Consider the following 25,923-nt stretch of genomic DNA (forward strand, 5'->3'; position numbering starts at 1 on the left):
CTTGGGCCCTGTTGTTTAACACAATTATACTTAACTCGTTGATTAATTGTTCTTACCTTTTCCTAATTTTTTTTTCTAATACTTTATGGTAAAACTTTGAAAACTTTAATCACCTTTCATCATTTAGTGGTCTTCTTTTAAGTTTTTATTTGATTCTTTGATTAGTGTTTCGGTTCTGTTCAATTAACTCTTTTTTAATTATTTAGGATAATTCGATTTCAATCACAATTTTTTATATTAATGTCAAAATAAATTTTTAGACATTATGGTAAATTTTCAAAATTTCTATAAAAAAAATTAGTTTATTTAAAATATTTATTTTTATTTTTTAAATAAAATTTATTTTAAATTAAGTCAAAATATAATTTGATTCAAATTAATTTTTTAATTTACTGATTGATTTTTTTAACTCTATAAAAGAGTTAAAATTATTTTTTGATTTTTTTAATTTACTTTTCTAATAATAAAATAAACATCTAGTTTACTCATAAATTAAAATCGGAAAAAGAAAAGGAAGCATAATAATTTTTCTTTTGACATTTTCGACCATGGAATCCTAGGAAGGTACATGCACCAACTTGCAAATTTGTCCTCTTACTTTCATAGTTAAACATATAAAAATGTTTTTTTTTTTAGTTTTAATTATAACAATTATTTTAGTAAATAAAAAACAAAGACTTAAAATTCTTAATCATTTCATTATCTTCATTTCTATTTTTAGTTTGCCTTTTTGTATCCGTATTTAGAACATAATAATATTTCAATGAAAATAAATGTGTACCGTAATTGTACCACAATGAAATGTGGACGTCACATAAGAAAAAAGAGGGTGACACTGTTAATTTCGTAAGCTTTACTCTTTGGCAAAAGAATAAAGGGGGTGGGGAGTAGGGTAATAGGCGCAGTAAGCATTTACCACTAAAAACAAAAAAATAAAAAGTTTACTTTGAAAGTGATAGTAACGCAACAAACAGTGACAAATTGTACAAGAAAAGTTCCACAGTTTCAGATGAGGCTCTATTATTATGTTCCTTTTTACGACATTATTGAGGAACAACCATGAATTAAAATTAGGGTTTTTTTTAATTTTATTGCTCCATTTTGCATTAAGAAAATAATTGTTAAAATTAAAATGGATTAGTTGATGAGATCAATAATCGAGTAATATATTGATTCGAAATAAGAGAATGAATTAGACTCGTAGACTAGTATATATGTAAGTTGAATTAGGTTTTATTTTTTATTTTTCTGTGTCTTACAAAATAGTTATTAAACTATTTGAAAATTTTTATTTAAGTCAGTGGATTGTTAAATTTATTAAAATTGTTATTGTATGGCATTTTCTATTCCCACCGCCTGCATAAATGGAAAGCTCTCAATAACCTTCTCTTCAATGGTTAATGTCTTTTTTCTTACGAATTTATAAACCAAAATTCAAATAATTTTCTTCTTTAATCCCCAAACTAACTGTAAGATCAACTTTAATTTAAACTATATTCTTCTACTCGTAGATGGATATTGATCTATTGTACTGATTGTCAACTCCCCACTTAGAGCTCGCTGACTAGATTTTTTTCTTAAAATGAAAAACTTAACATTCTAATGACTTAAATAAAAATTTTCAAATAATTCAGTGATGATTTTATAACTTTTTTAAAATTAAATGATCAAAACGTAAATTTACTGATAGTTAGGTGACCTTGATTGAAATTTACCCATTTTACAATTAGACTGCAAAAGTTAAAAAGGAAAAAACAAAGGTCGTTGATAAGATGGAGTGTACAGTACGCCATTTAGGGTATTAATAGTAAAATTGGGGTGAGTATGTATCTTTGAGGCGGAGCTTTTGTTGAATTTTGAAATTCAAAAGCTTTTAAAATATTGATAAAGGTTGAATTAAGGAAAAAAGACAGGTTTAATTTAAAAGAAGGAAGAAGGGGATGGGGATGGGTGGGCATGCGGCGTGCCAATTCTTACTTTTAAGAAAATGAAAAGGACTTAAACAGTAATAAATGAGGTGCTGGGGTTACACAAAAACACAACTCATATAATTATACTGCTTTTCTTCATCATCAAATATCACACCCCATTTAATGTAATTAATTGTGACACAGCGCAGAAAACAAACTTCTATTAATTCTTGGAATCTAACATTATTACAACAACTTATAATTTTTTTTTTCTTTTTCGCACTTAAACTTAATAAATATATTTTTTTATAAAAATAAACTTAAAATATATAAAAATTTAATATTTTAAAATCGTACCACGTTTTTACTTAAAAATTTAAAAATTTATATAAAACTTTCATTTAATAGTATTTGGTTCGTCAAATCTTAGATTACGTTTTATAATAAGATTAAAAGAATGTAAGATTACGAGTGAATGTGAAATTAGTTTGTTTGATTCATTTTGCTAGAATAAGATTCAGATGTTTGGTTGACGAAATATAAGATTATTTAGAAACACATTTTACTCAATTGTCCCTATTGTAGAACTTTTTTATTAACTAGTTTAGTTCCTTTAATATTTATTAGTCTCAATTTCCATAAAATTATAATAAATTATTACAATTCTTATTTTTATTATGATTTATATATTAATAAATAAATATATTATGTTGAAATAAATTTATAAATCATATTTATAATAAATTATAAACAGTGATTACAGCACCAATCACAATTACAATTATGATGATAATAAATATAATTAATAAATAAATTATAATCTATATAACTATTAAAACGAAAATACTTTTCATGTAAAGTCTTTTATTTTATTTTATTTTTTGCATTTTATATGAGAATGGTCAAATATTATTTTTTATCTTTTCCCTACAATTAAGATTTAATATTTATATTTAAATTTATACAATTTTGTTTCTATTTTTTATATTGGTTCCTTCTGCCTACATGTGGTTAGAGATGAGTCTTCGATCAAATTGAGTTTAATTGAGTAAAAAAATTTAACAAATTCTATTTTAGAAATCAAACTCAATTTGAATTTTTTTTTTGAATTAAATAGAATTGAGTCAAACAATTTCGGGTCGAGTTAAAGAATCTTATTATTTATTTTCAATGTTACGTTTCCATGAACCGATTATTTAACTAGTAGATGAAGTATAAGATTATTTAACTATATAAACAATATAATGGTTTTGCCTTTTAACTTAATGAGTAAACATTTATAAAAATGAAGTAGTTTTCTTTTTTTTTATTCAGATTTTCGGATAACTCAAATTGTGTAATTCATATTTAAGTTAAACTGAAAATTTTAATTTTTTATCCGAGTTGATCAGAATATCTTGATTAACTCAAATAACTCAAACTATTTAATTCAAATTTGAATTTTTTATCAATTTTTTCAAATCGAATCGGATTTTGCTCACCCTTACATGTACATGTGGTACACCCAAACAATCGTCCCTTTCTTTCTTTCATTTTTTTTAATTTTACCAAAATGATTAAATTTTAGTTTTGTTTCATCTAATATATCTAAATTTAAGATTTAATTTCTATACTTTAATTTTTAACATAAATTGATCCCTATATTTTTATAATGTTATACATTAATCCAAACTGTTAATATTATTAACTTTTCATATAATTTAAAAATGGTTTCTTATTTCTTTTAGGTTTGTGTACGTCTTATCCTTTCTTTTTTGCAGTTTTAGAAAAAAAGATTAAATTTCAATTCTGGTCCCTTTATTATGCTTAAATTTAAAATTTAACCGCTACACTTTAATTTTTAATGTAATTTAATCCTTGTATTCTTATATTGTTATTAATTAGTCCAAATAGTTAATATCATTAAATTTTTTTATTAATGTATTACATGGTCATATATAATTTGAATGCTGTAAGGATCTTAGAGACAAATAAGTAGCTTTATATTTCTTTTAGGTTTACCTTGCTGTATTTTTTTTTTACATTATAAGACAATGATCAAATTTCAGTTTTAGTCTTATACTATATTGAAACTTGAGATTTAATCTATATACTTTATTTTTTGACATAATTTGATATTTCTACTTATAATATCATTAATTAGTCTAAATATTTAATATTTTTTACTATTTCAATAAAATTGTTGACATCAATTTTTCATAAGAATAATATTTCAACAAAAAAATCATTTTATTATAATGAGTTCGAATGAATATTTAAAAAAAAAAAGTCATATAAACATTTTCAAAGTTATTTTTATTATTCCATGATTACCAAGTGAATTTTTAAAATTTTAAAATGTCACATCAGTGACTTTAATAAGAAAATTTAAAATTTTAAATCCAACAGATAGAATGTCTAAATTTCTAAAACTATAAATAGGATTAAAATATATTTAAACCTTCAAATTTGTACTATGAAGCAAGGGAATCGTACTAGTGATTATAATTGTAGGGTATGATATTTACGGGTTCACTATTAAGAAAATAAATGTTTTTAATTAATCTTAAACTTTATTTAAGAAAAAAGCCTAAATTGATTAGAATAATAAAAACAAAATACAAATTGGTCCAAAATTTAACATTACGCTCGTAATCTAAGATTACTTAAAGAATGGGCCATAATGAGATTATACCCTATATTACAGGATGGCCGTAATGTGATTTTATAGGATGGTTGGAATGTTGAAATCCAAACACCGTAATCACATTCTAAAAAGTAACATTATGGGTCGTAATGTTTCATTTAGCGAACCAAACACTCCCTTAGTGTTTTAATAACTAGATCGGTTGTTAAACAGATCAAACCACCAGTTCCTAATTCAACTAGTTCGATTGCAAGACCAACAATAATTAACAAAAAATTAAAAATTCATCAAAAATTTATTAATTTGACTTAACTTGTTCAACTATTGATTTTTTTATTTTCAATTTTTACCAATTTTAAATAGTTTTCAAATCAATCGGTTTAACCCTTTGTTCGAATCGTTATATCAACCAGTTTTCGATCTAGTCCTGTTAATGAGAAAATTTAAAACTAGACAAAATGTAACATTGCGGAATCCAAGTAGTTTTCAACAATAATTACTGAATAAATTAAAAATTGTTATTTAAAGTATCATATGTGCTGTTTTTATTCCATTTAACATTTAAACAGAGAGAAACATCATATGTGCTATTTCTTATTTAATATCTAAAATTATTTATAGTCCCTTCCCAACCCTTAAATAGGAGAATAATGCACTTTAGTGCACTAAAACTCACGTCCTCTTGCACCGGCAATAATACCAATGCCAATCGAGCTAAGATTCGATTGGTATTTGTGGAGTTTTTTTAAAAACTCTATAAATGAGTTGAGAGGTTGGCAAGTATATTATAAAGTGCAGTAAAAAAATAAATTTTTAATTATATAAATAAATATGACACTTGTCACACTCTCAATCTGCTTGCATAGTCTAATTAACTTCACAGGTAGTGTATCAAATAATTATACTTAAAATATATACTTAAGAGATATTTGTCGATTCCAATACCATTTGTGAAGTTTTTAAATTTCACCAACAGTATAATAAATAATAGAGATAACATAATTTTTTACTCCTAAACTTGATAATTAGATCTACTTTGGTACTTGTACTCTTTTTCTCTCTAACTTAACAACTGGATCCATTTTAATTCTTAAACTTAAATTCTGTCAAGATTTAAGGATGTGACCAGTATTTAATTAATTGACTTAAAAACTATATTTTAAAATAAAATTAATGTTAAAAATAAACCCGAGAGAAAAAAATTCTAAATTTTAAAATGTAAAAATAAAGAAATGGGATGCTTCTCCCCATTTAAATCCTATTTATAAATTATCATTTGATATAAAAATGCTAAAATCATCACAAATATTTTAAAATGTTTTAATATTCTTAAACAATTAATGAGTTTGCAGCCAACCGTAGCTTGGATAATGAAAGGAAACGAAATCGGACTGTGGTTCAACTTGGTCGGGCATCTCTTTTAAATATAGTTTAAAAAAATAGTAAAACTCGTAATTTAATTCATGTGGTTTATATATCAACTTTAAAATATCTATAAAATTTAAACTTAAATTTCAATAATTTATTAAAAAATATTTAATGTACCATTGGTACATAAATTTCATGCACCATCAATCAATAAAAAGATAACACATCATCACTTGTATAATACAAAAACATTAAAGGATTAAAAAAATGTCAATAAATTTATCTTGTTAAAAAATAAATATTAATTATAATCATTAACCATAAAAAAATACAAAACTTTAAATCCAAAACCTTAAATCTAAAACCCAAAAACCTAAACCTAAAATCCGAAAGAAAAAAATTTAATATTATTTCTTTTTCAAATCCTTCAATGTTATTTATTTTACATCGATTATGAATGTACGTTGTACTAATTCATAAAATAAAATAACAAAAAGTAAGAAAAGGAGGCTTCAGCACAGCGTTGCGTAACCTATTTTAGCCGGATACGCTACGCATTGGATTAGAAGAGAAGTTGGGTGCATTCTATTAGATTTAGAAGCAAAAATAGGTAATCATGAGGGAATATTTTCAAATTATGAAATGCTACATACATTAAATTATAAAAGACAGTTAGGTTAATGTTGGTAACCACAAAATACAACATTAAAAACAACTTTTACTTAAAACAATCATTTGACCCTTGAGGAAGGTATTAGATTAATTTTATGAGCCAAAACAGAGCAATAATCAGCAGTTATGATGAACACACAGAAGTAAATCATCTCAATCATTTATAACAACTGAATTTTTTCTTTATAAGGGGAAAAAATGAATGCTTCCTCTCCTCAAAATATATCATCTATAATTTTAACAACGAATATTGCAAGCATCACTTTGGTTGAGACAGCGGGGTGAAATTTAACTGTACAATCAACTATACAAATGTGTCATGTTAAGCCTTCAACTATTAAAGCTGATCCTCACTTCCGTTTAAATCAGAAACCTTTGAAGCCGGTGATCTTGCCTGTGAAGTTTGCGATGGGGCAGTGAGGGCGTAAGTGAGTCTAGATGAAGGATTCTCAATTAGACCAGCAATTCCAGCTGCAGCAGATTGAGCATTTGAAGGAAGGAAAAGGTCGTGTTTTTGATCTTTGTAAGCACTCCAAACCTGCAGGACGGATGGAATAATGAATAACAGCTAAGAGAGGAGATATGCATACACTATGAGTGAACGAATAATAGACGAGAAACGCCTTGAAACTGTCGATAAAATGTCCATTTTTAGAGGTTCATAAAACTCATTATATGTAGAAAGCATTTTTGAGGACTTACATTAGACGAATTCAATATCTCACGGACTTTAACCCAATGAGCCCCTTCAGTTGCAAATGCATGCAAAACCTGTGTCAACAAATTTAAAAACATAACAATAGCATTGATGGTAAGCTAGAATCGGTCGTAGGTGAAGTGAAAGCCAAGAATGACTGTAGTCTAACCTCAATTGCAAGCACCCTGCCAATAGATGCTTCCGATTCACTCCATTTCATCTGAGAGCAAAATCCACTTCTTCCTCCAGCTCTCCAATCAAGAAGTCCCAGAAGAACTTCAACCAGACCAACCCTGCATTATTTAAGATTTGTAACATCATAAACAACAGAACAGAGTTTGAATGATAACACGATATGAACCTCCTACACCTAAGCAAATCTACGATCATCCAGTACATATTAATATATGAACCAAAAATAGAAGTCATCAAGAAGGTTTGTCAGTAAAATGTTGGAATTCTTAGAAATTTCTTCTACTAAGAGAAGATTATGCGTTTTTGTGCGTGTACTTTTAGCTTTTATTCACATTACTTACTTAAGTCCTTGTGCAACAAGTGCATCCCTAGCTCGATTACCAGCACCAACAAGACGTTTTAGTGTTTCCAGCGCTAGAATGCTTCCCCCTTGCCATCCTATAGCTTTCATTAGAAGTGGAACAACCTGCAAAAACATTTTATTGGGTAAATAGGAGCATAGAAAATTTCAAAGACAGAATATTAGTACACAAGCTAAACAACCCAACCTCCTTGCCCGTAAAAGGATTTTCAAAGCAGATTAAAGAACAAGGAAACACCATAATACCAGTGTAACCAATTACAATGACGAATGCATGAAACTAAAAGGAGTTTAGAGGCAACAAAAACAAAAAGAACATAATACATAGGCAGCTGTTAGAACATGTACTTGAGGTGTTCCAACACTTGTTGCAGCCATGGCTTCAGCACATATTGTACTGGCAGCAAGCTGATGCAGAACCCGCAAACAACTAAGTCGCACAAGTTCTTGTGGAGTTTGTGCAGGTTGCTCATCAGGTTCATATGCTAGGCCTTCCATACTATTGCCATCTTTCATCTCACCTAATGACATAGTTTCTCGTTTTCCTTCAAAAGCCACAGCAGCAACAAGTTTGGGCACATACCCAAGATAACCAACATGGTCTGCAAGTGCAGGGTGCACTCGCAATAATGAAACCAAAGCAGCAGAAAGAAGCAAAGGAAGCCCAGAGTCCACAGATTGTGACTCATAATGCGTGGCAGCAATAGAAGACAAGTACTGGTCCAGAAGCCCTTCCAGGAATCTCTTGGGATTTCTAAGAGGGAATTTGGGATCTTTAAGGAATAACCTGACATAGATCCCACCAACCTGCATCGATTGTGAAATTAGTTCACCAGCAAATAACAAATAGAAAATTAGATAAAGAATATGTCACATAATACCTGTGGTTCATCTCTCATCTCCTGCTGCGAAGAAGGTTGCTCAGGTACATCCCAGTCAATGACACGGCCTTTTGTTTGTTCATGGTATAGATTTGATACCATAGTAGCAATTTGTGCAGACAAAGAAGCTGCCATTGCAGGTGTCCATACGAGTTCTGGTGTTTCTGTATTCCGCTCAAGGGCAGACACAACAGCTTCACCAGGCCCATCCCTTATGATTGATACTAGGCCATCCGGAAAAAACCTTGCTAATGTTATGGCAACTCTAGGTCCATGCATTGGCTGCGCAACAAGCTTACCCAATAAAGAGGCTGCCGCCGCTCTTTGCTGCAAGGGTATTTCTTCTGCACATATCCATTTCTAACATCAGTAAGATGGTTCTTCTAAAAGAAAAGAATTGAAAAAGTGGGGAAGACATCATTACCTTGTAAAGGCAAGAGAAGTGCAAGAATGTAAACAATACCACCATGCTTGGCAGCTGCCCAAGCAAGTTCAGGCGTGCTTGCCAAAGCATAGAGAACATGAAGTGCCCCTTCTCTGCAAGCCGGGGCAGAGTGGAGCATTTGCAGCAAAAGAAGAAGATTAGACCCGTCTGCAACCATGGCCTCCAAGGAAGGAGCATATGCAGTCAAGAGAGAGAGAATCTTCAGGCAAAGCTGAGGAATGTTTCTGTCTGGAGCAGCAGGTACAGAAAAGCATTCAAAAATTGGCAATAGCTTCTCTTTAGTAGAAAATATGGAAGTCAAATTTGAATGCGTGCTCAGCAAGTTCTGAGAAAGAAAAAAGTTGTCAGAAATATTAAATTCTTTATAACCTAGAACACACAAGATAACAAATTACCTTAAGTGACTTAAGTCCAAATTGAAGGTTCTTAATCATCAGATTTGCTTCCTTATCTTTCACATCAGATGTGGCCATAGAGTCATCAGGAACTTGCTGCTCGTTTACTGATGTACCAGTTGTGGCACTCTGATGTTCATCAGACTTAGGGGATGAGATGTTGATATTAAGTGTTTCCCGAACATTGTGAACTAGAAAAGCTATAAAACCAATCAAAGCCACACAGAATGCTTCTGGTTCACTGATCTCCAAGTCAGGTTGATTATTATAAACCCTCAAATAAACATTGCCAACAAAAAGTTCCTTTGATAGCGCTTCATAGCCAAAGATATGAGAATCTTTCAGGTCATATGAACCGTCTGGACCCAGGCTAGCACGTTGCTGATCCACAAATTTAAGCAGTTCTGCTCGAGTTGAAGAGTTCCAGATGATCTATGATAAAGAATTTATGAGACTAAGAATATCAAGGTAACTAAGATGAGACAACATAAAAGCACATTGTTTACCTCTGGTGACTCCAAGTTTGAGTTCAACTTGGACAGTAGGTCTTTTGGTACTTGATCTCTCAACATACTGGCAAGTTTTGGAGTTAGTAAAGCTCTGAGCGCATTGACAACAGGTGCATTATAAGGTGTTGAGCTCTCGTCACTGCACAACCCACTAAGCCTAGATAAAGCCTGAGATGCGCGTATAGCATGCATGTTTTTTGCAATTTGAACACGAGCACCAACACCATGCGACTCTGATGTATCAGAATCCTCTGCAGTTGAGTCATACTGAAGCAACAATGGCAAAAGGTACCTAAAGAAACCACATTAACAGAAAAAGAGATTAATCAAGTAATAAGGTTGCAGACTTAATATATATGATTTCCAAACAATTTAATATCAAATCTGAAACTTGTTAACATACAAGTAGAACTGTAAAGAATAACAGCTTCAACAGCAATAAAACCAAACTGATAAAGGTAAAAGCAGTTATCTGAAACTCAGCTTCCACTATGTCATTTTCTTCCATAGCCAGTAGAAAATGTAAAAAATATGAGGACGAAGCAGGAAAAAAGAAGCAAAATTCTAATAAGTTTATTATAATAGAAATGCATAAAGAAACTAATGGCACCAAAAAGATGAATAAATAGCCTAAATATTAAATGTTCATCCACAAAAGAACAAAAGGCCTATAATATTTTACATTGAAGAGAATGTTCCTGAACTTTTCAGTGTACTTGACTTCAAGCAAAAGACAATAGTAATAAAAAGGCAGCTATATATATAATGGAACGCCTAAACGGAGTTTCACAGCAGATGAAAAGAAATTTTTTTGAATAGGTTAGCTACATAAAAGACTAAGAATAGATTAAATATTAGCCATGCTAAAATATGGCCACAGAAAATTTGACTAACAGTGTTCCAAACATGCATGAAATTCATGATACAAACAAGGATTGGATAGTAAAAATGAGCCAATTTACCATAGCACTCCAGCCTTTATGAAGGCATCTTGCAAATCAGAGGACACAGAAACATGAGCAACAGTCTGGAGGGACGCATCAAGAGCTGCAGGCACAAGCTCAAGTTCAGTGCAGTGCACTATGTCCTTAACAAGTCCAGAAAGCTCAAGCATCTCAACCCTAGCAGTCTCAAACTGACTCAGAACAGAAAAGGTTCGTATCACATTGGTAACGATGATAGCAGATGGTTCATTTGCAGTAGTAGTCGGTTGAACTACACACATGCAACGAGAGAGAAGTGTCGCTAGAAGTTTTATCCCACCATCTCTAACAAGTTCTTCACCATTCAATGAGGAAGATGCACACCTAACATTAAAATAAAAAACATGCAAAGAGATGAAATCTCTAAGTCAAATTTAACTACTAAAACCAAAGTTACAGAAGTATGTATTTGTAAGAAGAGGATCTACGTAAGCCAAACAAGCTCTGATGCCGTGACAAGAAGAGGTGCTCTCTCGGAGGAAAGAAAATTGTTATCTTCTTTGTCAACAGTTACTGCACTGAGCAACATGGGATAACCAGCATATTTAAATGGTACCAGTACATCTCCATATCGTCTGTACAAGATGCATTGTCCTTTCAACAAAAGCAATAACCTCCAAGGCTGGGGACCTTGCAAACCTTGCATAGTGGCCTATATAAAGAGAAAAGATATGGTAACTCATTTTGGAAACCAAAGAGCGTTTGAGGATAAATTATTCAAATTTATTTCATGCAAGTTAGTACGCACTGATCTCAAGACCAAACATCTACCTGAATTCGTTCATAAGCCCTCTGTACAGCAAGAAATTTCTCCCTCCCTTCAGGGTTTTTGTCAGGATGGTATTTCATTGCAAGTTTCCTATACTGTCTCTTAAGCGTCTCTTCATCAATGTTTTCAATTTGTTTGGATATGGTAGATATCTCTTCCGTCACCTTGTGAGAATACTTCTGAGCAGCAACATCACTGGATACATCGCCCAAGGTAATCTCTAAGATTTTGCAAGCTTCTTCCTCAGAAAGATCCATTGGTTTCCGTGTCAACTCTTCTCGCCACATTACTAGCAAGGACTGTAGAAACTCTACATGCTCAACAATTGGCCAACTTGGAAAACGGATCTCATCACATAAATTTCGAAGATAATAACGGTGACACCACATTTCATCTCTAAGCTCTGGATAAGTAACTGGTGGCATAGGAGCATAATCATATAAAGAATGACAGTGTTGTGACAGCTGCTGGGGAAAATCACTAAGATGCTGCAAAACCTTCGGAAAGAAATAAAAAAAGCATCAAATGCAGGTTTCCCAACTAGTAGTAGTAAGTAGAAGTGCAACTTTATCCTAACTAATTGGCCTCAGGGGATATTATCTTCTAGCTATAGTTTGACTAAGTAGTTTCCACTCATCTATTTATATATTTCTGAACACAATAAGGTTTCTGTGTTCAGAAAACCATAAGCTGCAAAGGAGAAGGATTAACTCCTTGGGAAAAAAAGGATATCTGTCTCTCTCTCTCTCTTAAACACACACACACACACACACACACACAGATAAAGACAGCCACAGAAAGAATTCAGGAAAAAGACAAAAATCATTATATATCATCTCATCCAGTTGTTACACTTCAGTTCCTAAGATTATAATATTCTTCAGACACCTAATTGAAAATTTCTCAATAAATTATAAACCTGCTAATGCTATTTCTTTAATATTATAAACAATTGATGTGAAAATTGATCAAATAAGGCATCAAGCTATCTAATTTTTCACTCTCTATACGCTTATGTACTTAAATTTCATATGGGCACCTAAAAAGTTCCTAGCTCCACCTGTCAGCGTAATTTCTGGATGTGAAAGTGCAGAGTAAGCTTAATATAATTTTAGAAAAATTATTTCTGCTCTAGCAAATCACTATAGCAAATTAAAAGAATGAGTCACCTGACAAATCAGATTTTCTGCTCGCATTTTATGTGTCCAAATGATCTCAGGAGTATCAGAGTCGGAAACCATTGCTGCAGCAAATGCAAGAGGGCCACTACGCTCTAAAACATACAGTAGAGATTCAGGCAGAAGTCCACCTAATACACTACGTTTAGCAAGGGGTAATGAAGAGGAAACTGCAGCTTCTTCTCCACCATGAAAAGCTTGAAGTAAATGGGTTACTGAGAAGAGTTGTGCAATAGAAGAGAGGTTGGATCCAGCGTATGCCAGGGCAAAATAAAATGCACCTGTGCTATACAGACGCATCATGGCCTTTGGATTTCTGGTAACAATAGCCTTCAGCAACGCAGCAGCAGCCTCAACAATACTTGGCTCCCCAGACAGCATAGCCTTTCAAGGAAAAAGAATAGACACAACTTTACAAGTAAAAAACTTCAGAGGTAGACTGTAGTACTATTTATTAACAACAGCGACTACTAAAAATCTTTGCCAAAAAAACTTAAAATGTCATTGTGCAACTATTTGCAATATCAGCAAGGCACGACTAAATTATCAAGTAAAATGGCACCTGGGCTATATGTGGAATGCAACGAGGACTTGACAGAATCCTTTTTACCCTTGGAGTAGGGGTGACCATCTCACCAGCATCATCTAAGTCTGAATGTGCAGAAACCATGCTATGTAACACAGACAGTGCAGCCTCTCCTACCTGCAAATAGGATTGTCAATTAGAAGCCATCAAGAAAGGGTAAAGGTAAGGTTGGACCTTTAGAGATGTCTGTGATTATAAGACCACAGGAAAACCAACACTTAATGGATGTGGGATGATACTGCTTAACAGTTTGTTTGTGCCACAAAATTTGTTTGATCATGCTTTTCCAATGTTCCCAAACCATTAAGCTGTGCTCAAAGATACATCACTTGGGAAATGAAATGCAAGAAACAGATAAGTATTGCCTCTTTAACAATGCCTTAGATGAGTCCAATACAAAATTTCAGACGCTAAGTTCTTTAAACTAGAGATGATGAAACCCAAACATGATTCAGTATACCAAATTGCGCAAAGTATGTCCAAAAACGGAACAAAAAACTCAATAGGCAATCACAATCATATGAAGAAATCCAGATTTTCAAGTATTAACAAGCAGAGATTGAATGATAAGAAGAGTTCAACTCATTAATCGCCCAAAGTTATCAATGTTTATGCATGATACAAAAGCAGTTCTGCAAGTAATATAGTGCAGATCAGCATGACATTGAGAGAAAATACCTGAGTTGGCATAAGGACGGGAACCCGACCAGATAGTGCCCAACGAAGCTCACGAATATCTCGTAACCTCTTCCAGTCTACCATCCCAGAAGCCCAACACCTTGTTGTCCAATCAATAGCTTTCTTTGACCACAACCTTCTGATAGCATCCTTCTCCAAAGGTCCAACCTCTTCACCATCTTTGTCAGAATACATCCATTCCTTTAGTGGCTCCATAAAAGCAGTAGCAGCTATCAAATTTGATTGCAAAGGGATGGCAGTCCTCTCCGAAGCTTCATGAACCACTGTTAGCAAATCAACGGCTAGTACGCACCCTCCCACCAAAACGCAAGATTCCACATTAGCTAAAACCATCATCAAAACCTGCCCGTATGTAAACACAGAGCTGCTATTAGTTTGAAATTTATCAGGAGTTAAAACCAAATAAATTTTTGACAAAGTTCAAGCCCACTCCATCTCTTGGCTCTTATCACAATTTTAAATAGAAACTCTTACTGTTTGAAATATGTATCAGTATCAAACCTAAATACTTTAGTAAAGATACCTTCAAAAGAAGAAGTAGACGGTGTCTCAAAGTTCTATCATCTGTTCTGTCCAAGAGAACTGTAATATGTGCAGTCCCTTCAAAAGGGCCTATTGTATTGCAATGGTGTTCATACACAATTGACATAGCCCTTGCACAAAGCTCCCTAACTGAAGAGCCTCCACCTCCTCCAAACCATCTAACCTTCCCACATCACACCAATCATCAGATGAACCCAGTTCATCCGGTACAGCACCACCTACTGTAAGGCCTATGTCAGCATCACATAAAAACCGGTGATAGAGTGCTCTGAAGAAAGCAACAGGATCACGAAGTGGAAAATCCTGTGCCCTGTCACTGCTACCACTCTCAAGCAACAAACGGAGATAATACTGACCAACACAAACCTCCTTCGACAAACTAGGATAACTGATCGAGAACTCAGAATAGTTCCAAGAGATCCTCAGAATACTATCTTGGTCACTCATAGTCTCGACTGTAGCACATCCAGGAACAATATCTTCAGTGCGCCCCTTCTCAACATCCAACTTGTGAGCCTCAGCTTGCAAAGCCTCCCTCAGCTCTTGCCTAGTACGCTCATTCCAGATCAAATCTGCACGGTTATGATCAAGGTTAAAAGCCCGCCAGAATTCAGGCCAATTACAAAGTAGGCGACCAGAACCAACAGGTGTGTTCTCCACAACAACCTGAGCAGGTGTTGGAAGACCAGTGTTATGTGACCCAACTACATTGCTGTCAGAATCAACTGCATATGAAGCATTTATTTCTGATGCTCCATGCACATTTGTTGATGGGACATCAGTGGAAGCTGCCATAACCAAATGGCCATTTTGAGAAATTCCTGTGGAGTAAGCATCAGTTGTCAAACTTTCCACAGAGTAAGCAGAAGAAGATTGGTTTGAAACTTGACCGGCATTAGGGTCTATGGTAGATTTCTGGTAACCAGCATTCATCTGCCTCACAGCATCACCAGCTTCAAAACTATTAACAGAAGGGAAAGGTTGCTCTTGTGATGTAATCCCCTGCCCTGTACGACCCCTCCTCTGCTGAAGTAAGCGACTCTGTCTTTTGCTGGTCAATGTTCCTTCTTGAATTGAATCTTCAAGTACTCCATCAGAACGTGTGTGCAAATAAGCAACGAGTCCTGGAGGCAAAACTCTAGACAATAACTCTAGAGCTGGTTGGTAGGAATCTGCCCATAAAGCAACAAGCTGTCGACTAACCTCACGACGCTCACCATCAAAAAGGAAAAATGCATGTAATAAATGCCTCAATAGAGCACCATCACGTAAAGCAGCCTCTCGCATTGACTCAGCAGCAATTGCATCTTCTTCTGCAATAGTACGCATTATCACAGCAACTGTTTCCCTGACACCTTCTGCAGGATGGCCAAACATAGCAAATAAACGGCGCTTCAAACCAGCTACTTGGCGCAACAGCTCAACAAAAACTGTGTACTGGGTAGTTTCACCATGTGGATCACATATCATAGCCTCCAGAACTTCAACAATAGTCATGGACAGTAAAGGCGACACAGACATTGGTTTCAATCTGTTGACAAGGATACTTACATAACCAGACTGAGAGAACAGTACAGACTTAGTATGCATAATTGTGGCATGTTGCTCCCCTTTAGAATCTGTTAGAAGATTTGTATCCCTAGGACCACCTCCAATGAGTGCTGCAACAAGCCCTGCTGCTTCAGCAGCTACACCCTGAGATCCATGTCTAAGTAAGCCCATTATTCTTCCAACAGCAGCAGGAAAAGACATAACATGAGAAGCAGCACTTTTGGAAGCTAACAATCTACGTAAACAAGCAACAAAGCCCACCACTGTTGCAGCTGCTTTAGGTGAAGGAGGAGGCAAGGGAGAGGACTCCGGAGGAAGATTTGGTGTTGCTGGAAGCATTGTAATCAAGGCCATCATAGCCACCTCAGGTACTTCAATATTAGGAGGCACTCCGCTATATGGAATGCATGCATTAAACTCCCTTATTCTACGCCATAGCTTAGCTCTTGAACCAGGAATGGAACCACCTTCAGAAACAGCATCTTTGGCAGCAGCGGCCAAGTGTTTCAAATGCATGGATGCACTTTCCATATCAGCAAGAGCGAATTGTTGCCCAAATTGCAAAGTAGCTCTCCCACAAGGTGGATCAATGCAATGACCAGGCATTGTCAACCTTGGTAAAACAGGTACAGCACACTGACGCTGGATAAGTCAAAGGTCAACCAAACCAAATTAACAATTTAATTTATCAAGCAATAATAGAACTTACATGCATAGACAAGAAGAGCAAGTATGATACGTAAAGAAAAGAAACCCTGTACCTACTTCTATTTGCAACACATCACGAATTGCAGCCAGTAAGTTATCTCGTGAGGTGCTTGCATAGACCTGCAAGTCCCAGAATACATATTAATTGCATACGGTAGACAATTAAGTTTTCAAAAGAAAAACTTATTCTCACATGGATAGGGCACCCATCATTGAATTCAATTGCAAACATCTGGGGCTCCTCTGCAAATCGAACAAGACAGCTCACTGACGATAAAGGACGAACAATAACAGCCTGCACACATCTAAGGAAGATTCTCAGTATTTGATAAATTCTGTCAGAAAATTCCTCAAAAATGATTAAGCCTTTAACATTACCCACCTAGGTCGTGCACAATCTAAAACTTGCCTCAATCCTCTTATGTGTTGAACTAACAGTCATGCTTTTATTGTTACATGAAATGTAAGTAGTAAACTCTCACATGAAGATGCATCCTCTGTTCTAAATGAAGTATAAAACCATAAATAGACCATTTCATTCCTACATTTTAAATTTATAAAAGCGGTACTTCAGCAACAACATTTTCCCACATAAATAACTTGAATTATTGTTGAAATAATTAAGAGACAGTTACCACACACTTCGGCTTTAAAATATTAGCAAGGATGGCCATATCTAGCATTCAGGCAGCCCCATTTCAAGGGCAATTTTCAATTATAAGCCCAATTGGAGCAATGGCTGAAGTCAATTAAGTGTTACACAAAAAACACAATTCAACTCCTAAAGCAAGTTATGCACCAAGTATTTAGCAGCTACTCAACAAGTGTGATATGCCAAATCTAAATTTTTATTAGTGGATGAAGGTCGTTAGCTTACTTCATAATTATATGGCCGCCTTTCAACAAGGGAGGCCTTTGTGAGGATGAGTTGACGAGAGACAGCATCCCCATGCTCTCCTAGTCCTCCTTTTGGACCAACACTGAAACTCAATCCAGGAACATTCAAAGTTCCATGAGCAGCAGAACGCAATCTTGTCACATACCAACCTCCGCAAGGGGTTTCTGCTGCTCCAACAGCCTCTTTGGCTGCATTTTATTTATTTATATTTGCATATTAATGAACAAAAGACCAAAAGAATTACATCCAAGAAAGACAAGCAGCAAAACGAGGATAAAGAGGAAGTTGAAAACTGAAAACAAAAAGGAAGTTCTTTTATTAAATTACCTCTTTGCTTTATATACTCTGTTGCAGTGAGAGATTGTGACTTGTCTATAGAAAGTGACACTCCAACCATTGATTTAGCAGTTTTAGTCTGCAAAATTATGTTTAATAATTAATTATCAATGTAAAATATATGTTAAGCTATGAACTAGAGGGGTAAGCATATACTATCCAAGATGGATCAACTTTGTTGGACAGGGAGAAATCCACAAACATTGGAAACACAAAGCGCTATGGATGGAAACCTGAATTTTGGAGAATGGGTTCAGATTTGGTTTCTTATATAAATAGTGAGGGGTAGACGTAAAAATTACCTGAAAACTAGTAAACTCAATGCACCAATGTATTTGAGAAGGTATAAGCAGCTGAATTTCAAATTCCTAAATCATTAAGGCATTTGACAATTGACATCCAATATTTAGGCTCTGTTTGTTTCAATGTAAAAGCTTTTACGGGAAATATTTTCAGCCTTTTCCGATGTTTGTTTCATGTAAAATAGGATGGTCAACGTAAAAGGTTTTCCAATCAGCATAAAATTACTCCCTTATTCCTGTATAATGTCTAACCAAATTTTTTTCCGTAAGACATTTTCCAAACTGATAAGGCTTTGTTCACTATAACACCCCATACCCGACCCGAACATCAGGTCAAACCACCGGGATGTTACATTATCTACTACATTCTTAAATTATCAAATGTTTTTTTATAAGCTTTCATAACTTTTCAATTTAGTCCCTTTTTGTCATAAAAGTTCAATTTTCACTAATTAATCAATTTTCTTTCTTGTTACATTTAATCACATAATTTATCTCAATATCTTCTAACTACCAAATCCATGACTCTGAAAGTAATCAAGAAAGCCATGCTGAGTTTTATAACCTATATCTTTACTAATTCAAGATCCATCTCCCTTCATTCTTTCAAGTTTCAAATGCAACAAGGCAAAAGAAATTGATGAAAGTACATTAAAGAGATCATTAGTACCAGACTTGAAATTATAGCAGAATTTGTGGTCCCTGAAGCCGCTTGAAAAGCTTTAGATTTCCTTCCATATAAAGGGCAAAGAATGAAACCACCATGATCAATGCTTTTCTTCCCATAAGCATCCGCCGCGAGTAGAACAATGGCAGGGGAAGACATGTCTCTAAAATCTAAGCACCATCGAGGATCTCCAGATTTTAAATCAATAAGTTCAACCCCAACATATGTGACCTTCAATTTCTGAACAGACAATCAGGTATTAGAATCTTGGACAGGCAATTCAATACATAAATTCGAGGTAATTAGAGAACCCAGACAGTTACAAATCAACCTGTGCATTCTGCTATTTTGAAATACACTTGATCTACAACCAGTTGATTTCAAGCACATTCTCAGAAACAACCACATCTCAATTACCAAAATCTCGGATCTCAAATTCAGTAGTCAAATCTCAATTTCTCGATTCTTTCTCTTCTTTTTTTTTTCTTTCTAATACAAGCCTTGAATCTTAATATCTCCATTCTCCCACTATCAAAATGTCAATGACTCAAGTCCCAATAATTCCTAATACTCTAAAGCTACCCTAAACTAAAATGACATAAGCAGTTTTAGACTAAACCTTAAACAACGAATTACTAAAAATTAAAATAAACAACTAATTAATTTAAATAAATCTCAACTTATTCAATTCTTTAAAGTTTAATCAGCTTCCTTTTTATCTTTGCATCATTCTGCCTTTATTGGAGAAAATTGATTCTCTTCTAGTTTTACAATGCCGAAATAGAAAAGCTAAAAGAACCGCAATTACATTTTAACAACAAAGCTGAGGAGAGCCAAATTCATTAAATTAGTAACTAATTTGATTAGAATTCAAATTTTAGAACTTTATGAAGTCAATAAACAAATGAAAGCGCTATACTAAATCCAGCAGAGCTTACTAAGAGGATCCATTCGGCATGGTGTCCCCGTAGAAGCAACACCGGAAACTCCGCCACTGGTGCCATCCGATTCCAACTAATTCTGTGCAATTCGGTTAAAATACTCGAGCGATACCGCGACGAAAACTTTGTCGCCTTAAATTTCCCTTTTCCATCGGTCCTGACGCTCATATTAAACTCAGTAGAATTCTCATCCCTCGAGATAATTGGCATGGCGGTTTCGAAATCCCTCGAGGCATCGTATGAATTCGTTACGGACAAAGTCGAGGGATCAAATGTGATGATCGCGACGTTAGAAATGCAAAGGATTCGCTTATACCGACCGCGCCAGGAGTGCTTGATAACGAAATAACGGGCAAGGTACTCGGGCTCTTCCTGGGGAGAAGGTGCGGTGATTGAGGAATGGTGTTGGTCCATGGAGGAAGTGGGTCGGGTCGAAAGTAAGGGATGGATTGTCACGGAGTCGATGTAGTGGAGAGGAGGAGCACTGTCAGGGTGGAGGAAGTCCCAGAGTCCCACAAGGGGCGCCGAGGTAATGCAGTGACTGATATGCCCCTAGCTTCTAACAGAATTCTCGAGATCTGCCACTCCCGCCAATTTATTTTCTCTGTTTTCACATCAATTATATAATTCCTAAAAAGAATAAATTTAAATTCACATTAAAAGAAAGAAGAAGAAGAAGAAGAAGAAGAGATCGGACTCCTATCGCGTCGAAGTTTGAGCTTCAAAATTAATCTTTGATCAAGAAATGTTGATTAAAAGGACAATGAAAATGAGAGAAAAGAAGAAATTAAATTGGATTGAAACAGAAAAGGAGAAGGGAGGAACAGCTTGGAGAATAGACAGCCAAAATAATTCTATTGCGGTTGGGTCGGGTCTTAGCCCAAAAACATTTTCATCTCTTTTCCTGCTCCGGTTTGAAAATCTATTATGTTATTAGCTTAGGTTAAAATGCCCAGGAGGTCCCTGCATTACAAAGACTGGGTCAAATTAGTCCCTTTATTATTGAGTGGATCAATTTAGCCCTTGTATTATTAAAAAAAATCAAGTAAGTCCAAATTGTAATAGAGTTAACCTTTATAATTAAAAAATCAACTAAATATCTTAAAATTCAAGGTTAAGAAAAAGACCTTTTTCACCACCGAAGCTTCAAGTGAGAAAAAGACAAAAAACCAACTGAACAAATGTAGACAACAGCTACAATATGAATTTTGATGTACCGAAATACATGTCTGAATTACCACGCGGATCAACTTTATCCAGAAACTGAAGTAATACAAACAGATGAACATTCTAGTTTTAAAAAAAAAAGGAAAAACGAAAAAAGACCAATAAATCAAGATGATGAAGAAATATTGGAGCAATTATCAAAAGTGCTTCCAACATGTTGAATGACAAACCCATAGATTTTCCTCTTCAACTTCTCAACTTTGTCTATCAACGGTTCATCCCCTTTTGAAACTGCCTGGTCTAACCAATCATTGACCCGCTTTAACTGTGATAAAACGCCTGCAATGGAGCCACAGTCCAATGGTAATGCTTTGCTACCACCACTTGATGCTGCACACTCACCGAGCATCCGGAAACCAGCATCCAATGATTCCTCGATGAAGCGAAGAAACCAAATTTCCATCTCGGATTTCAAGTTCAATGCAAATTGCACCGTCTCTTTCATTCCTTGACCACTGGTCCATATTGTAGCAATAGGTTCCAGCTGTGGCAATGAACTAGTTTTGAGTTGGGTTTTGGACAAACTTTTCTGCAGAGCTGATGGAGATTCATTGTTTTGTGGGGTTAGAAGGGAGAGTATCTCAAGATCAGTAGCCAATGCAACTTCAACCCATAGAGAAGAAGATTTGGAGGCATTGTCTGTGTTAGAACTGTTGCTAGTTGCAACAGTCTCAGCAATCCCAGTGTACTTCACAACATCATTATAAATCGATAAAAATTTGTCGATTGTAGGCAACGGATTCCCAGCCTTTGATTTATAGGAGAGTTCAGAAAACATGCTGGAAAAGTAAAGGGGGCACAAAATTAGGTGCAGAACAAAATATTTGTCACATCATTCATTTACATGCTAAAACATTGCAACACGTAATAGGCACTAGTTCATATGCATGTTAACATGGACCCTAACCTTAAATTCCTGACAACTGACTCTGTAGCAATGGCCTCTTCCAATGCCTCTGCTGCAGCTTTGGAGGCAAGAATTCTCCTCTGCATAGCCTCCTGCATTAGGACAAGGTTTAATCAATGTCAGCTACATTACAAATCAATATTTCAGATAACAGAATATTTTGTTTCTGTTAAGATCCCTGTCAATCATTGGAATAATTGTTTTGATTTGTTTATCATTAACGTTGATTGTTGAGCATATCAGCATTCCACAATGATAAAATGCATACGGCAGAGCTGTATCTAGTATATACTCCAAAGTTTATAAGTTCATAATGTCAGCATTGCAATCCTCAAGGGACATTACTTGCATAAATTTTAAATTTAACCCTTAGGGCAAAAATAGTCTAGTTATAATAAAAATTGGACATTTTCTACTTTTTAGTTTCAATGATGGTGATAAGCACTCATAAGTCATAAATGGTGATCCTAGTTCTTGTACACAATCATGGCATGTTAGCTATACGTTTACAATGAAAATTCAATACACTGCGACGTTGGGTAGTGAATTGGTCTTATCCACCCAACATTAAAAACGAAATAAATAAAGTTAAAATCATGAGAAATGCATCACAAAACTTTTGTCAATTTAGACTAGAAGATAAATTAAGAAAACACAGCAACTTAAATAAGAAATTCTAATAAAGCAAAAGCAGTAAAGCACTATGATAAACAGGTAGAGAACAGAAAAGCACAACACATTAATTTAGTTATTTAAAAAGTTAAAAAGAGGAGCTTGATTAGCTTCTTGATAATTTCGACACTACCCCATACCTTTCCAAGCTTTGCAAGGTCAGCAGAAATGGTAACCCATGCAACACTGCCATCGGTCCATTTCTTTTCATGAATGGTGACTCCTGCCGCCCCATTCGCAGATGTTGCTTTCTCTGGGGCCGAACCATCTTCAGGTGAGCTAGCTTTCGTTTTCTCATTGCTAGAAGAATTTTCATCATTGGATTTTTGACTATGTACATCACTTAAACGTCTTGAAATGGCCGCCTGAAGAGAAAATAATCATTTCAAAAATCCAGAAATTAACTAGATTCAGAATTGCACATATAACTCAGATTCTATTATATAAAATTTCGTTCTTAAAAGCCTACCGTGGGATATTATCAGTTGAAATGAGAACAACAAAATTCTCCCAAACTTAAATTGCATATCAACTTCAAATAAGCCCCAAATTTGTTTTTCTTTTTGGGATTTGGTGATTTATTACTCAAAGCTAGCAAATTAAGAAAAATTATTTACCTGAGTCCGCAAGATTGCTTGCAGATCCGGCTTGGACTTGACAGAAGCTTTCTCCTTGTGTTCCCCTGAATCTTTCTCCAGCTGGTCATCCCAGCCTTTCCTACTACTCTTTGCCGACCCCACCAGAGCTTCGGACACCTTCGAAATCCCAGCAACAATCGTTGCCATCTTCTTCTTCGAATCCCCAACAGCCGGCGAGACCTTCAATACCCCAGACAACCTCCTCCCTGGAGAAAGCGATGCTCTACGAGCACCTGGTGATGCTTGCTTCCTTCCGTTAGGCGAAGGTTGCCTATACCTCGACGGTACTATAATAGCTGGCTCTCTCGCCACTTTCCTATTATCTTCCTTAGCTGCAACCAAGCTCGGTACCACGCATTTTGACGGTACCGGAGATGCAGATCTCTTTCCCTTCCCCGCCGGAGATGGATCTCTTTCCACAACCGCCGCATTGATCTTCTTAACAGCTGAACCAGAACGTTTGGCGGTGGCCGGTGACGAAAATCTTTGCGGAGGCTTTTCTGGAACCTTGGGTTCGTGTTCCGAATTTTCATTAACTTTCACATTATCTCTCGGAGCGAGAGGCTGCCTTGCTCTGGACTTCTCAGTTTTCGTATCCTTATTCTCGGTTGAAATCTGCTGTTGATCCAACTTCTTATTAGACAAGTAAACCGCAATCGGATCCACGGAGTACTCGGATTCGGAAACGGGTTGTATAACGAATTCCCTTTTGGAAGATGAAATGCGGGCAATGAGAGGGTCAGGAGAACCAACGAAAGGGTGGCGACCTGCAATGGGACGGATGCCGGAGACACGTGGCACGGGAGAGTCAAAATGGAAGCGGTCAACGTAAACGAACTGACCTAGCTGGAGCCGGTTTGAGAGGATCAAATCCGTGTCGCGCTCAGAGAGAGAGACGTAGGTGGAGTTGAGGGAATCGGAGAGTTGAACGTAGAAGCCATGGTTGGGCCATAGGTCGGAGCCAGCGAGAGCAGGGACAATACCAATTACTTGGAGGAGAGCCGAGCGGTGGTCACCAGTGACGCGCGTCGGCGAATTCATGGATTGGAGAAGCTTTAGGAGGATTTCTGGGTTAAGCGAAGCCATAGCTAGGGTGGGAGGGATGGTGGGGGAAGAGGAAGGGGAAGGGGAGAGTAAAGAAGATGAAAGGAGGGGGATTCAACCGTTACGAGTTACTAGATTCAAATTTAAAAGCCCGCTAATATTATTATTTTGTTTTTTTTCTATTGTTTGAATTCAGGTGGGACCGGGTCCCGTGACAAAGCTGAAAGCTGTACCCGACCGTTACGCATCCATCTCTGGATTTTTCTTCTTTTTGGAAAAAGTGACAGGGAAATCCTTATAGTAATAGTTAAATTACATTTTACTTCTATTATTCAAAAAATAGTTAAATTAGCTATTATATGTTAGATCCAATAGTAAATTGATTATTTTTATTAAAACTTTCATTTAATTTTACGGTTAAAAACTGGCATAAAAAATAGAATAATACTATGTGTACCTTATATTAACATACAAAAATTAATTTTTAAAAGTAAAAATAAATAAAATTTTTAATAAAAAATATATTTACTAGTCTAACCTAGAAAATTTACTTTATCTATTTAAAAAAAAATACAATCTAACTTTTAATTTATTAACTTCACGTCCTTGTTGAAGTTTTATAGAAGAAGGGAACTAGGCTAAAAGGGTTACTAGAGTGCCGAGTATTAAAAGCATATCATGGCTTAGCACGTGACTTCATTGTTGCTAGCGACTTGAGATCCTATCTGTTCATTAAATGTTCAAAATTTACTATTTAAAATTAGGGTAAATTCTACTAATAATCAATCAATTATTAGTTTTTTTATTTAATAACAAAAAAATTATATAAGAGTCACCTAACTATTTTATTTTATTTTATTTTTGTCATCAAATGATAAAAGATGATAGTTTTTAAAATTAGTATGATAGCAACTTTGATCTCAATATTTATAAATTATGTTAAGTTACTCTTATTCTAAAAATTTTTAACCCTTAAAATTTACACATAATATAATTTGATCTTTTTTTTACAATTTTATTTTTCTTTGTGATATTGAGAGTTAATTTTTTATATATTTTCAATCAAATTTAGTTGATAATTTTTTTAACTTTTGAGGTACCTTCGAACAAAAAGGTAAAAGAATTATAAATAAAAGTAAAACTACAAAAATGATCAAAGTACATGAAATGTAAATGTTGAGGGTTAAATTTTTCAAAAATAAAACTAAATTGACA

At 34.8% G+C, this 25,923-nt stretch overlaps 1 protein-coding gene and 1 pseudogene across 1 annotated transcript; both read right to left on the bottom strand.

The window, feature by feature from the left end:
- Positions 1–6,736: 6,736 nt before the first annotated feature.
- Positions 6,737–21,273, bottom strand: LOC107907239 (dnaJ homolog subfamily C GRV2-like; annotated as a pseudogene).
- Positions 21,274–21,394: 121 nt separating this feature from the next.
- Positions 21,395–24,861, bottom strand: LOC107907236 (uncharacterized). Its single transcript, XM_016834517.2, has 4 exons — positions 23,644–24,861; positions 23,167–23,391; positions 22,355–22,446; positions 21,395–22,226 (listed from the first exon to the last, which is right to left on the bottom strand). Exons 1-4 carry the CDS (start codon positions 24,748–24,750, stop codon positions 21,554–21,556), a joined length of 2,097 nt encoding a protein of 698 aa, XP_016690006.2. The 5' UTR covers positions 24,751–24,861; the 3' UTR covers positions 21,395–21,553.
- Between the last annotated feature and the right edge of the window lie 1,062 nt (positions 24,862–25,923).

This window comes from Gossypium hirsutum, chromosome A05 (genome assembly GCF_007990345.1).
Source record: "Gossypium hirsutum isolate 1008001.06 chromosome A05, Gossypium_hirsutum_v2.1, whole genome shotgun sequence".
Lineage (NCBI taxonomy): Eukaryota > Viridiplantae > Streptophyta > Magnoliopsida > Malvales > Malvaceae > Gossypium > Gossypium hirsutum.